The 15,540-nt window shown below is 35.8% G+C and overlaps 1 protein-coding gene and 1 pseudogene across 2 annotated transcripts; one reads left to right on the top strand and one right to left on the bottom strand.

The window, feature by feature from the left end:
* The first annotated feature begins 891 nt into the window (after nucleotides 1-891).
* Nucleotides 892-8,573, top strand: LOC107759535 (calcium and calcium/calmodulin-dependent serine/threonine-protein kinase-like). 2 transcript variants are annotated; one of them, XM_075217757.1, is made up of 8 exons: nucleotides 892-1,398; nucleotides 2,163-2,468; nucleotides 3,503-3,557; nucleotides 3,664-3,774; nucleotides 4,426-4,658; nucleotides 7,845-8,052; nucleotides 8,175-8,221; nucleotides 8,304-8,573. In XM_075217757.1, the coding sequence occupies exons 1-7, from the start codon at nucleotides 986-988 to the stop codon at nucleotides 8,217-8,219; spliced, it is 1,371 nt and encodes a 456-aa protein (XP_075073858.1). In that variant the 5' UTR covers nucleotides 892-985; the 3' UTR covers nucleotides 8,220-8,221; nucleotides 8,304-8,573. The 2 variants fall into 2 exon arrangements, with proteins under 2 accessions (XP_075073858.1, XP_075073857.1); XM_075217756.1 differs by having other exon boundaries at nucleotides 8,162-8,221.
* Nucleotides 8,574-13,491: 4,918 nt separating this feature from the next.
* Nucleotides 13,492-14,609, bottom strand: LOC142162335 (large ribosomal subunit protein uL2mz, N-terminal part-like; annotated as a pseudogene).
* Between the last annotated feature and the right edge of the window lie 931 nt (nucleotides 14,610-15,540).

The raw sequence follows: 15,540 nt of genomic DNA, 5'->3' as shown, positions 1-15,540 counted from the left end.
TTTATAGCTCCACCTAAGGAAAGATCCTAGGATCAAGCCCCTCTTTAATGTCAATTATGAGGGCCATTGAAGAATTTGTAACGGTGGGCAGTGAATGCCATATTTCTTGTAACGGACATATACTTAATGTTGTAGAATATTCTTCATTAGATGCTACTGGATGACAAACATTTATTTTATCTTTATGAGTATCATTCTCTTCGGTAACGGACGGGATCGTTGCCTTTGGTTTCAACTATCTTATGTCTTCGGCTACACATATCATTTCCTCGTGCGATCATTTAATATAACATATTTTAGCCTATACAATATTATTTTATCTACTTTTTCACGGATAACATCTTGTATTTTCTTTAATTCAAGTTAACTTTTAATCAGCTAGATGATAGAGATTATCATTTTATTCATGGAAAGCTTGTTATTCATAAGTTATAAAATAGCTTATATAGCAAATCTTTACTTGTGATTTAGTATATATATGAACTAAAGACTACAAAGAAATCTTGTGAGCCCCTCGCTAAAGAGGATGATGATGGAGGAAACGAGTACACTTGATCGATTATGAAAGAAACCATCCTTAAAAAAACCAAATTAAGACCAAACAGTAAAGGTAAATTATGCGTAGAAAGCAAGAAATTTGTACTTGCCTATCTACATGATTGGAGGCATCTTATAATAATCTTATTGAGAGAGATGCATCTCAAGAACAAAGAGAATTAACATAATTAATCTGAAAGAAGATTAGTTTGACTAAGTCAATTGTCTCTTCTTCTTAGCCTCTCCCCTTTGTTGCCATTTGCTTATATTTCATGACCCACACCAACCCGCCCGGCCAACAAAAATTATAAATTAAAAACCCTTTTAAAACTCATGATCATCAGTTTGATGATGTAACTACGTGTATACCCACCTCAATAATACTGTACCTCATTTCCTTATTAATTCCATCCTAATATTCGTCAAACACAATTAACCTTTCTCTCTCATGGGACAAAGGGAAGATATACGAACTCTAAGTAATGAATATGAAGTGACAGATATCCTAGGAAGAGGAGGCTTTTCAGTAGTGAGGAGAGGAACAAGAAGGAGAACAGTAAATTCGGGTCAACATCATGAAGTTGTTGCCATTAAAACCCTCCGGCGGTTCGGGCCACCACCGGCGCCGGAGAAGAAAGAAAATAGGTCTGTTATTAATAAGTCTCGAGTACCACAGGCGGCTTTGATATCCGAAACTCTGCTGACGAACGAGCTGTTAGTTATGAGGAAGATCGTGGAAGACGTTTCTCCTCATCCTAACGTCATTCATCTCTACGACGTTTGTGAGGATTCTTCTGGGGTTCATCTTATCTTGGAGTTGTGTGAGGGTGGTGAGCTCTTTGATCGGATTGTCGCGAGGGGGCATTATACTGAGAGGGCTGCTGCAGCTGGATTAACACTATTTCTTTATAAGTCTTTTAATTTCCGAGGACATTAGCCTTCGTTGGAAGCTGTGAAGATCGAGTATTAGAGTTGTAGGATAGGAGGAGTTGCGCCTATTTCTACTTCGTAACTATGTGAGGCTAGTTTGATAGGATTTTTGTCTTAGACTGTTAGTGGTCAATGACGTGTTCTCACTACTCTTTCGTTTTTCATAGTGCCGGGATTATTTACTGGTTATTGCTATTGCTTAGGAGTATTATCTATTTTTTGATTTTTCCTTTTATTTCTATTAATGATACTGATATATTGTGTCTTTTCTTTTTTCGTTTTCTTGAGTCGAGGGTCTATCGGAAATAACCTCTCTATTCCCTCGAGGTAAGGGTAAGGTCTGCGTATAAATTACCCTCACCAGACCCTACTAATAGAATTTTACTGGGTTGTTGTTGTTGTTGTTGTTGGCTGTTCCAAAAAGATTGGCACCTTTCAATATTTTCTTAGTAGGAAGCATTTATAGCCACACAAATGTTATGGTATGTTTCAGACCACAAGTTTCAAAAGTTTTACGGCCAAATAAATTCTCTGACTTATTTAAGACTACATATCTCAAAAATCTTCCTATCGTTATTAAAGTTTGTCCATGTCAAATTAAAACAATCTTTTGAAACAGAGCGAGCTCTATATATCTGCTTATTTGACTGGACGCAAAATTTTAAGGAAAAATAGTTGTTGAATTTTTCTAACAGGTATAATGAGGCGGGGGCGGCTGCAGTGGTGAGACAGATAGCTAAGGGGCTAGAAGCGCTACACGGGGCAAGTATAGTTCACAGGGACTTGAAACCAGAAAACTGTCTATTCTTGAACAAGGATGAGAATTCACCATTGAAGATTATGGACTTTGGGCTGAGTTCTATTGAGGATTTTGCAAATCCAGTGGTTGGTTTGTTTGGTTCAATAGATTATGTATCACCAGAAGCACTTTCAAGGGAAAAGATCACCACTAAAAGTGATATTTGGTCACTTGGTGTTATTCTTTACATTCTCCTCTCTGGGTTAGTATGCTTTCTTGGCCTCCTAACTTTCCTTTAAACTAGAATTAGACTTTTATTTGGGATTTGAGACTTTTAAACTAACCAAAAAGGTTGAGAATTTCTTTCATGTTCCAAATTACTTATAAATATATTTAAGAAAGTTGGAACAAAAATTAGAATAGTTTACTTACAAAAAGGTACCATAAAAGGATGCGGTGCAGTGGATAGAGCTGGTCCTCCCTTAACCTTTTGAATGGGCCTTACCCGGTGCTAATTCGGATATAGTCGAGCTCCAATGCGGGTACCGAACACCGGGTGGAAAAACAAAACAAAAAAAAACTTACAAAAAGGTGTTAAGTTATAACAGAAGTACTCCAATGTATAGTAACGAAGAGCTTTAAGTTTATCAAGAAGTGATATTCTTGGAGTATAACTCATATCAAGGTTCAGTTTGAAGATTAATTTGGTAGACTTCTTTAGGTACTAATCACCACCTCAATTATTGGAAGGTACAAAATTTTATGATATTGCTTAATATACATGTATATTTAAATGACTATGGAATCCTACCTACAAGCTGGTAATATACAAATGATCTCAATTCCTAAAAGTTCTATGAGCTACATTTTAGTTATTTGACTTGCATAAGAGAACATACCTTCCCCAATTTCTCCCTCCAAGGCTCCAACCCCCTTCACCACCCCCCCCCCCCCCCAAAAAAAAAAAAAAAGAAAAAAGAAACGAGTACTTACATAAGAAGTAGCCAGCTTGATTTATTATTTACTTTTAATTAAGCAAATTTGCCGTTTTGTTGTGTCGAACCCCACTGATTATGTTTATCTCTTAATTTTTCCTGCTAATTGGTAGAAGGAAAATATGAATTAAACACTTCAGAGCTTCAAGTTCTTTTGTTGGAAGAAAACTAGCTTTTTATACTCATTTTAAAAAAATATTATTTTAAGCGTATATTATGGGGTTTTATGTGGATTTTCCTTGTACCTCAATAATTAATGCATACAATGTCGATTTTCAATTATTGTCCCATAACACTTCAGGTACCCACCTTTCTTCGCGCCGTCCAATCGGCAAAAGCAACAAATGATATTAAATGTAAGTCCTCGGCCTGCTATTTCACATAATTTCCCTCTGATTATTTCATAATTATCTCTCTTTTCTTTTTAATGAAATAACAAATTAATTTTTTTATTTCATACAGGGGCAGTTCAGTTTTGATGAGAAAACCTGGAAAAATATATCTTCTTCAGCAAAACAACTAATTTCCTGTCTCTTGAAAGTTGATCCTAACATGAGGCCTACTGCTCAAGAGGTTTTATAGTTTGCTCCTTTTTCTTATAAATGCAATCCTTTTTTGTCCTATTTTCTAGTGAAAATATGAGAGTATATCTTAATGCGCTGTTAATTATAAGGGTATTTAATAATCACAACTTCAATGTTATAGTGAAAATCTTGTTACAACAACAACTACGGCCTAGGTGTTGCATATTTAACTGTTCTATTTTATTTTTTTTGGTCACAAAATGTGTTCAAGTTATTAATTTAAGAAAAATTCTAGTGTAAAATTTCTATCGTGAAATCCATCAAAGGTATCCAAAAGAACTTCATGTACAACTTTAACCCCGCCTTTCATTTATCCGAAATGACTGCAATTGGTATTGAAGATAAAATTAATTAAATAGAACTAGATCCTCTCTAAATATTTGAACTTCTAAATGAGAATTACTAAATAATTCAGCATCGTATCTCTTTTTCTTTTGATTCCCCATTAATCCCCTTTGCTGAAGCTATATATGCTTTATTGGTAACTCGAACCCACAACCTTGAGGTCGTAGGGGATGTTGTCCATCTGACGTCTTGTTGTTCAACATAATATCTGAGCACTCAAAAATTGATTCAAATTTCACCGCTATGCAAATTATATTTTAAAAAAATTTAACATATTATCTCATCTATGGTGTAGATACTTGAACATCCATGGGTGACAGGAGATTTGGCAAAGCAAGAACAGATGGACGCCGAGATTGTCTCCCGTCTCCAAAGCTTCAATGCTCGGCGCAAGTTCAGGGCAGCAGCTATGGCTAGTATCTTGAGCAGCAGCTTTTCCTTGAGAACTAAGAAATTGAAGAAATTGGTTGGTTCCTATGACTTGAAGCCGGAAGAATTAGAAAACCTCAGCCACAATTTCAAGAAAATGTAAGTACCAATTATCATGCTTGCTTTGTTTGACACACAAAGATACTCTTAACATAATGTGATATTGTGGTTAAGCTCGTACGATTTTGCCCCAAAAGCCTCACACCATTAAAAGTATCCAACTCTTTTAAGTAAAAAAAAATTCCTTTTACTTTCTAAGTAGGACTTTGTACACACATCCAACAGTCTCCCTCTTGAACTAAGTTTCATATGACTAATCACCATTTATGGACTAATTTGGAGATTAATTGTGTGACACTCACATGATCTTGAGTATTTATAGTAACCGAAGCTCAAAGGCTATGTATGCTTATTTAAAGCTACGGGCAAAAGTTGTAAACCCCGTAGACGAGCAAAGACTAGAGAGTCAAGCCATCACGCCACACTCCACCATCTCCATAGTCCACTGATCATTGGCTCTGATACCAATTTTTGGGGTTAATTTCACTTGTGGTTTCTCAACTTTGTTTCAATTTCACAAAAGTCGCTCAATTTTCGTTTATAATTTAAAAGCCATTCAACTTTGCCCACATCACTTAAAAGTCACACCTGATAGAATATAGATATATCATCATCGGAAAAAGGATATGGCAAACTTTTGGCTAAAAATGGTCAAATATATCCTTGTACTATTAAATATTGTTTAAATATATCATCTGTTTTACTATTGGTCCAATTAACACTCTACCGTTATACTATGAAATATATTTACCCTTAATTTAGACGGAGTGCCACCTCAGGAACGCATGACCCACCCACAATTTCAAATACCCGACCCTTGTTTTTAATCCATTACCAACCCACTACCATCTTGTTTCTATCATCTTCTTCATCTCACAAACTCTCTTTTACTTTATACCCAATGTAATTAGTTCTTCAATGTTTCTTAACTTCTTTCTTAATATTTAAGTTTTTCAAATCTGAAATTTTCTTCAGCAAAAGTTTTAGGATTAACTTCTCTATTTTAAATTGATAACTTTTTTTGTTTTTGTTATATTTTTCATGGATCTATTAAATTTCGTTGTATTGTAGAACAAAGATGCGAAGAAAAACTAAGTGAATACTCTTATTACTCATCATCTTCATTTCTTTGTTCTTTAATGGTTCTTGAAGTCATAAAATGAGTTCTTTATTAGCTGAATGAACATGGAGATATTTGATGATTGAGAAATGGAGAAGAAGAACAGATAATAATCAGATATTCAAATCGTATTAGTAGGAAATGGAGTATAAGATCTTAGTAGGAAATAGAGTATAAGATCTTAGTAGGAAATGAAGATCTTAGTAGCATGAGATCAGATCGTAATAGTAGGAAATGGATTTTTCTCGGTTGCTTGTCCTTTTTATGAAAACTCCTAATTGTTCACTACTCTATGTCAATTTATTTTTATTTTTTCTTGTGTTCGTCAAATTGTTGGAAGCTTTTTTCCCTTTTTCTTTTTCATATCACTGTTCACAAGATTGTAACTTTAAAGTTAACTAAAAAAAATTGATGAACCTAATTTTCGAAGAAGAAGAAGATGGCTGTTTTTTTGGTTTCTGATTTTGGGTTGAATGTGGGTGATAGGGTTTTTTGATGAAGAAGAAAGAGAGGGTTGAAAAGAAAATGAATAATAATAAAATAAAGAGATTTGGAGGGTAATGGGTTAAAAACAAGGGTGAATTTTAATTTAAACCGGGTATTTAATATTAGGGTGGGTCATTCGTTTCTGAACTGCCACGTGACGCTTCGTCTAACTTAAGGATAAATATGTTTTATAGTATAACGGTAGGGTGTTAATTGGACCGATAGTGAAACGAATGATATATTTAAATAATTTTTGATAGTAGGAATATATTTAACCCTTTGCCATATTTTTATGCCACGTGAGCAACCACATAGGATTTTAACAACGAATTGGATAGTTTAATACATGTTGTGCCCGTTCTTGCTTGGATGTGAAAAGTCGTAACCATAATTTTTTTTCCTTTATACGTACTAGATAGTTGTACATGAATTATAGCCTGTTTGGCCAAGTTTTTAAAATCAACTTATTTTGAAATACGTTGTTTCTTAAAAGTACTTTTGATGAGAAGTAGTTTGTGTTTGACTAATTAATTTGAAAAACACTTTTGAGCGGCAATTAATATTTGGTCAAGCTTTTAAAGAGTGCTTTAATGTGTATTTTTCTCAAAAGTGCTTTTGGGAAAAAAATTATTTTTTTCTCTTCTGCTTTTTTTTTTTTTTGTCAAAATAAAATTTTTTATTCAACCAATTGTATATATATACATCCATTAGTTCTATTTGGATTCAAAAACTAGTTATCTCTATTCCTACCTATCTAAGAGCATTCACTATTTGTATTTACAAACAAACTATCTATTTTTAGCTAGGATAACTGTTTAATCCATCTAATATCTTCCTCCATTTCTTGTGATTCTGCCCTCTAATATGTAATTGGAGAACAATTTCTCTAAGTCTACGATGACTTAGATAAAGTATTTTTTTTCTTCCAAAAACTTGATCAATAACTTAAACTTTGGGGCAAAAAGTATTTTTTTTTTTGAAAAAAAATACTTCTAAATTTAGAAAAACTTGGCCAAATAGGCTATTAATCGCATGAATTATAAATGCAAGTCATAAGAAAATTCTTTTAATTGTCACTCTAGCAATATTTTGAAAAGGAATACCCACAAATACAGACAGCCTAAGCCGACAGTTTAAACAAAAGAAAGACACAAATATACCACATGGTATCCTATGTGGTTGCTCACGTGGCATAAAAAATAGCTAAAAGTTTGCCATGTCATTTTCCCAGTGATAATATATCAATATTCCATCATATGTGACTTTTAAGTGATGTGGGCAAGTTGAATGAATTTTAAGTTATAAACGAAAGTTGAGCGACTTTTGTAAAATTGAAACAAAGTAGTGGCCACAAGCGAAATTAACCCCAATTTTTGGACTAAAACAATCCAAAGATACTCTTAACATGGTGTGATATTATCCGCTATAAGGTCAAGCATGCACGATTTTCTCCAAAGCCTCACACCATATAGAGTATCCAACTCCTTATAAATAGAGTTTTTTTCCTTTATACTTTTCACGTAGGACTTTGTTAACACACGTCCAACATGATTATTCATCATTTGAGTCTCCAACAATTATCCCAATGATTACATATTTGATTTGGCCTATGGACGCAGATGCAAAAATGGAGAAAATGCAACTTTGTTCGAATTCGAAGAGGTCCTCAAAGCTATGGAACTATCTTCTTTAGTCCCTTTAGCTCCCAGGATATTTGATCTATTTGACAATAACCGTGATGGAACAGTAGACATGAGAGAAATCATTGGTGGCTTCTCAAGCCTCAAGTATTCCCAAGGGGATGATGCACTTCGTCTTTGTTTCCAGGTACAATAATACAATTTAAACAACTATTTCTTTCTATTTTTTTTTTTTTTTGTTTAATCTATATGTTTTATACAGTTTAGACATTACTGTTGATACTTTTGGTAATCAGTTGTATGATACAGATCGATCAGGCTGCATTAGCAAGGAAGAAGTTGCGTCTATGTTGAGAGTAATATAGTTTCCCCTTTTTATTTATAGAAATTTAATAATACTTTGTACTAATTACTTAATTGATAAATTAATATTTGTAGGCACTTCCTGAAAACTGCCTTCCAATTAATATAACAGAACCAGGAAAACTTGACGAGATATTTGATTTAATGGATGCAAACAGTGATGGTAAAGTCACATTTGATGAGTTTAAAGCTGCTATGCAAAGAGATAGTTCCCTTCAAGATGTAGTCCTCTCCTCTCTTCGTCCCAATTAATTAATTCCTTTATTGAATTTGTCCTCTTTTAATTTGTAGCACACTAATTGTTTGAATCTCTTAACTTTCTATGACAATGATTTATTATTCTTATGGTACGTATCTTTTCTTTATCATTATCAAATTAAATAGTTTATATCCTTAATTACAACTCCATAATTGTATCGTTTTTCATAAATTGGAAGAAACTCTTGGAACTCTAGATGTGTCTTTCACTCTTTTGGCTTTTTAGGGAGTCGCTATTTTCAATTGTAGAAGGGAAATTTTTGTATTGCAATTTTATATTTTAGAGGGAGATGTATTTGAACACATAATTTTATAATTGTAATGAGTTTAATAGAAAATATTAAAAGATTGAATCGTCAAATTTAAATCTTGAACTCCCCTTTGGCTACATGAGTGATTATATTTGTTAAATTAGAAGTGAGGTCTAAATGAATAACCTTTATATTAACATGCAAAATGAACTAATATATTGGTTTTAAGTTTTGAAATGATGTTTTATTACTTATTTGATTAGGCTTCGTATACAACAAAAATATAATAAATACGGTATTATTTCACAAGTGGAGTTTGAGGAGGATAATATGTTACCCCTATCTTGTGAAGGTAGAAAGGATGTTTCTGATAAACCCTTGACTCAAGGAACATTAAAAATAAAGCAACAAACAATAGCAACAAAGTAATAAAATAACGAAAGTGAATGATACAACATCTAATAATAAAGAACTAGGAATAAGAAAATAGAAGAATAGTACTAGTACTACTAGTAAGCCTAGGAGAATCTCACGACCTGTTAACCTTCAACCCAATTCTCGACCATCACGACCCAAAACCAACCCGGTCATGATGGTGCCTATCATGGAACTAGGCCAACCGATACAAACCCCAAACCAATCAATATTATCACTCTTAGGATAAGGTCAAATCTATTTAACAATAAACCTTTGTAAAGTGTTTAAAACAAAAACAACAATGCAGAAAGAAAAGTCCGACATCGGGGTGTCACTAGTCATGAGCATCTACTATATCTGTCTGACAACCACAAGACCAACATGGTCGGAAAAATCACAGAATACACTAAGGGAGAATAAGGAGGGAGAAAAGCAGCGCTGCTATCGCCAGACAGCTACCTTGCTAACTCCGATGAACTTGCCACTGAGACATCAACACCCGCCACCGGGTTCAGACATACCTGAATCTGCACACAAGGTGCAGGGAGTAATGTGATTACGCCAACTCAGTAAGTAATAAAAGTAAATAGAGACTGAGCGGTAGGAAACAAATAAGATCCACACCATGATAAACTTAGTAAGCACAACATGCTTTTAATCAGAGTAGGAGTCAAATAATCTCATTTAAAATCCAGTTTTTTTGGTAAAAATCACTTGAAGATGCTTTCCAACAGTTTCAATAGAGGTTCAATGCAGTTTACAGTAAAAGTAATGAAGATCATAATTGGCTCCTCAGGCAAAATATAGTTTGTATACAGCCCCTTGGGCAGAACCTCTCGATCACTTCTATACATCTCATAACTTAAAAAAATCTCAGCAGAAATAACAAAGCCAAATCAGTGAATAAATTCCGAATATCTCGTAAAAATTCCAGTTTCAATGAAAGTTGTTTAAAAATATTTGTTCAACATTTCAACAGAGACTCAATATAAAGAGGAGTGAAAATAGTAATTTCGTAAAAACAAGCCCCTCGGGCAAGCCTCTCAGTCACTCGAGACTCAACTCTCATCAATCAGCACTCACACCCAATAGGTACCTTATAATAACCGCTGCGGCGTGCAACCCGATCCATAAATGTATAGTCAACTGCGCGCAGACTCCGGAGGGGCTCCTACAGCCCAAGCGCTATATCGATGTGGGCGTGCAACTCGATCCAATATATATATCACTGCGGCGTGCAACCCGATCCATAAATATATAATTCTCACAACCAGTCCCTCGGCCCTTCTCAGTCATCAACCTTATAAACCACTCGGGCTATCATTAAAATAGGGTGCTCAGCCTAAAATATTATTTTTATGCATAAAAAGAGTATTAAATACTGAGTTATGAAATCAATAAAAATATAACATGACTGAGTACAGATCTTAAGTTGAAACAGTGAGGAAATAATAAGGAAAAGCCCCTAAGGGTCCAAACAACTTGGCACGAGACCCAAATATGGTATTCAGCCCAAAACATAGTAATATTTTTTCAAAACACAAGTGTATCAAATAGTTTTCAGTTAAATACGCAACTTAAGAGTCGCTACGGGACGGACCAAGTTACAATCCCCAATGGCGTATGCCCCCACGCTCGTCATCTAGCGTGTGCGTCACCTCAATATAGTGAAATGAAGTGATCTGGGGTTTCATACCCTCAGGACAAGATTTACAATCGTTACTTACCTCAAACCGGACGAGAATCTACTCCACAATGCCCTTGCCTCTCGACTCGGCCTTAAATCATCCCGAATCTATCCAATATCAGAATTATAACATCAATACAAGACAAAGAGACAAAGTCCACGCGAAAATTATCAAATTAAACTCAAAATTCCGAAATTGGTCAAACCCGACCCCCGGATCCACGTCTCGGAATCCGATAAAAATTACAACACTAGAATCCTTGTCCTCTTATGAGTTTATACATAGCAAAAACATCAAAATCGAACCTCTAATGGCCCCTCAAATCCCCAATTTTAACTCTCCAATTTCAAGCCCTAATTTCCCAATTTTTCTCCCCTAATCTCTTCAATTCCCATATTTAATCAACTGAAATTCACCATAGATACGAGTATTAAGTTCAAAAAGCTTACCTCAACAGGAGTCCCCTTGATTTCCTCTTCAAAACCCTCCAAAAGCTTCAATCCCGACTTCATAAATGGTGGAATGGGCTAAATTTCGCAAAGGGAAACTTATATACTTTCTGCCCATTAATTTCCGCATCTGCGGACAAAATTTCGCACCTGTGGGATGCTTCTGTGCCCAAAAATCTACACTTGCGGAGTCCACTTATCCCTTCAGACATCACACCTGCGACCCAGGTCTTGCACTTGCGGTCTCACAGATGCGGTCAAGATCTTCGCTTTTGCGACCAACACTGCTTCTGCGGTCTTCTTTACACTCCTGTGACTCACACCTGCGGTCCCTAATCCGCAGGTAGGGTTATGACAGACAACAGCAGCTGAAGCTGCTCAATTCCAATTCCCATCTTTTCGAAAACCTTCAGAATATGTCCCGAGGCCTCCGAGACCTCAACGAAAAATATGAACAAGTCACATATCATCATTCAAACTTATACCAACCCTCGGAATACTCAAAACGACATCGAAACACCAAATCACCCTCTGATTTAAGCCTAAGGATTTCAAAAACTTTTGAATTCCGCAACCGATCCAAAAACCTATCAAGCCTCATCCGAATGACCTGAAATTTTGCACACACATTATAAATGATATAATGAACCTACTCCAATTTCCGGAATCCCATTCCGACCCCGGCATCAAGATTTCCACTGCCGACCGAAAAATGCCAAATTTTCAATTTCGCCAATTCAAGCCTAAATCTACCACGGACCTCCAAAAGACATTCTGAACACACTCCTAAGTCCAAAATCACCCGACGGAGCTAACCAAATCATAAAAATCCAAATCCTATATCGAATACCGAGAAGTCAAGACTGGGTCAAACATTTCAAATTTAAAGCTTCAAGCTGAGAACCATTCTTCCATATCTATCCAGATTAACCTGCAAACCACAACCGATGATTTACATAAGTCATAATACATCATACATGGCTAGCCATGCCCGAGAACTGGCGAGCGAAGTTCAAATTCTCAAAATGACTGATCAGGTCGTTACATCGACCTTCACACTTCATATCAGGGGTCATGTCCTCGGTAAGTTGAAGCAACGATATCTCCCGCCTAATCATCTCTCCTAAGTAATTCTTTGGCCTACCCCTACCCTTCCTCAAACCTGCCACAATCAACCTCTCATATCTCCTAATTGAGACATCTATGTCTCTCATTTTCACATACCTGAACTATCTCAGCCTCAATTTGTGCAACTAGCTTGTCCTCCACAGAAGACGCTCTCACCTTGTCCTTTATAGCTTCGTTCATAATCTTGTCTTTTCTAATATGCTTACACAACCATCTGAACATTCTCATTCCAACTACTTTCATCTTCTGGACACAAGGCATGTTGACGGGTCAACACCTAGTCCCATACAACAATTAGGCTTCATATAAAACATCTTATTAAGAGTAAAAGTATTAAGATGTATAGCGTTGATGGACTTTTTTTTTTACAGAGTTACAGAGAGCAAGTGACGGGAGCAAAATGGCTTAGGGGAAAGTAATAATGAAATTACGAATATCGCTATGGAGCTAATTATTAAAAATCAGAATATCAAGAAGAGAATATATTTTGTTCAAACTTTAAAACGAGTAAATGTTCATGGGCTTTAGGTTGAAAAAAGAAAACAAAATAATAATAATATTACGTATTATTATTATTTACTCTTATTATTATTAGTTTCTCGGCACGTGCGTTGCACGTATATACCGAGTCGTGGAGTACACATTTTATAAAATAATATCAGTATTATTAAAATAAAGATCTGAGTAATTAATAATACACGAAAGAATAAAGTACAAGAAATTCAATACTCACTTGGCAAGAAATACACACAAGGATTTAAAGAAATTAAGAAACCAATATGTTTTAGCAATAAAACCAGTATGTCCAGACTAATTTTATCAACAAAGTATTCCAATTCACCTTGCAAATCAAGAATTAATATTTTGTGCGGTAAAGGAAATACAGAAGGTTGACCAAGCATTCATTTAGCCCAAGTATCTCTACAATATACATCAAGTTGAACACTCTTATAATAGAGCCGAGCATATCCAAAATCGAAAAGGTCAACTCTCTAAATGAAGTAGCAACTATTTAGCTCAAAGGAAGGCCATCATCATATGTTTGAATCAAAGAAACTAATAAATCTAAAGATTAATCCGTCTTCGGCTTCGATTCGTTACGCTCAGAAGCTCCAACAAGCCCTAAAGTCTCTTGCCGCCTAAAACTCTGTCAAGAGAGCGCTGCTTTACGTTTGATCCTATGTACCCATAAAATACTATGCGTTCTCCACTTTCGGATCTTGCAAAGAGAGAACGTGTTTTTTCCTCTGACTTTCTCTCTCATTTGCGGAGCGAAGAAAGCGGGCTTTACCCCAGCTACCGCTATCATTGGGAAACCAAAAGAGCTACCGAAAGAAAGGGATGCAGTCTCTCCCTTGGCCTTTGGAGAGGAGAGTGCAGAGAAGAAAACGTCCTTTGCGCAAGTTTTTTTGCTTCCTGCGTCCTTACTAGTAAAAAAGGGGCTCTTCGACTAAGAAGACATTCTGGTAGGAAGGCCGACCACTACATAAGTCGCCATCCGTCCAGGAGAGAAGCAAGCTACCTTTCTTTGATCCCCCTTCCCAGACAGGGAAGAGAACGAAAATGGACCGCAGATGGTAGTCGTTTCAGATCAATTCTTCGCCTATAAATGAAAAGGAACGATTAGGCTCATGTTCTATCCTTTCTACAATGCCTATAGACGAAGTGCTTCGTTTCAGATCAATTCTTCGTTGCAATCGCTTGGATCCACCCCCTCGGTGAAAAACCATAATACACCCTGAGGAATTCCTACTAGCAGAATTCTCTGTACTCGAAGTGAATTGTCTAAGTGCTCTCCTTTGTCTCTTTGTTTATCTCGTAATCATTTGATTCCGCCCTTAAAGCTAGCTCCTACTACTCCTCCTTCTTATTTAGGATAGGATCCTCCTTGGTCCTTTTTACATAACACTCTCGGCCGCCCAAGAGGACTGGCTATCTTTCTCTTTATACGCAATATCTTGAAAGGCAAAGAAAAACATCTACCTTGGAAACGTCATTGGGGTCCCCGGCCAGAACCACACATGCAAGTTTCCCTGCATGTGGCTCGTCCGTGCTTTTCGAGTCGCTGCCTGTGACTCGGCATGGGAGAAGGGGGTGGAACTGCACACTTTCGTGTTCAGGGCATTGTTTTGAAGGAGAGAAAGCGTGGTTGACAAACCAATCATCGGAGGCGACTGAGTTTTCTTCCATTCAACCGTTCTGAATTGCATAGGCACTTCACTTCACTTGGAAATCAATTACACAAGAGTACTTTCCAGAAGTTAAAATTATTAGAATAGCAAGTATCTTACTTACCAAGTGAGGTTCTGTCTCAGTAAATGCAAATGTCTACAATATGATTTTGAAGATAACACAGCTATCACTATTAAATGCTTCCTAGATGAATCCTTTATGTATTTAACTTAGAATATCCAAAAAATCCTCCATGGTCCACCATATTGCTTTAAATTGTGCAAGCAACCAGCTGATTATCGGAAATATTTACCAAGCCACAACACTATACATATAGGGTGTAAAATAAATTATTCTATTAATATGTACTATTTGTAGGCATAAAGTATGGGCGGTATTTGTATCGACCAGCGTCATTGTCTCAAAACATGCCATAGTTCATATAGAATCTTCAACAGTGGGCACCGCATAAGGTTCAGTCTCTTTCATATCCTTCTCCACCTACATATTGTTCTCATTGCCACCATCAATCCGTTCATTTGACCCTGTTCCTTCACCCACAAAAGAAATTCAAGAGAAATTTTGATAAGTAGTTTGTAGTCACATTCTTAATTAAAGCTATATAATTCTGCATTTAATTATTTATTGTGTCTTGGTACTTTATTTTATTTCCCAAGCACATTGACTCTCTAGATCATTCTAAAATTTTTAGTAAATCTACACTCTTTTGTTTCTATTAAATCTATGAACAAGAAACTGTAGTGGGTGGCAAGAGAATGATATTAATTTTCATATTTCAGATGCGAAAAGAATGAACCAGAAAATATTAGAGTAATATTGCACAGAAGTGAAGTATAATGTATGTTTTACCAAGACTGACTGCTATTCTTAATAGACACTAATGCGAATAACCCATACCCAAATTGATTAGCGGAACACCATCGTAAAA

The sequence above is a fragment of the Nicotiana tabacum genome, chromosome 7 (genome assembly GCF_000715075.1).
Source record: "Nicotiana tabacum cultivar K326 chromosome 7, ASM71507v2, whole genome shotgun sequence".
NCBI lineage: Eukaryota > Viridiplantae > Streptophyta > Magnoliopsida > Solanales > Solanaceae > Nicotiana > Nicotiana tabacum.
Note: the sequence above shows the minus strand (reverse complement) of the source record. Positions and strands in the feature narration are given on the sequence as shown.

Bases quoted from the DNA above. Each gene is read 5' to 3' on its own strand.
- LOC107759535 (XM_075217756.1), top strand. From the start codon at position 986: ATGGGACAAAGGGAAGATATACGAACTCTAAGTAATGAATATGAAGTG. The intron at 2,469-3,502 runs GTTAGTATGCTT...ATAACACTTCAG, and splicing joins CTTTACATTCTCCTCTCTGG to GTACCCACCTTTCTTCGCGC. The intron at 8,222-8,303 runs GTAATATAGTTT...TAATATTTGTAG, and splicing joins AAGTTGCGTCTATGTTGAGA to GCACTTCCTGAAAACTGCCT.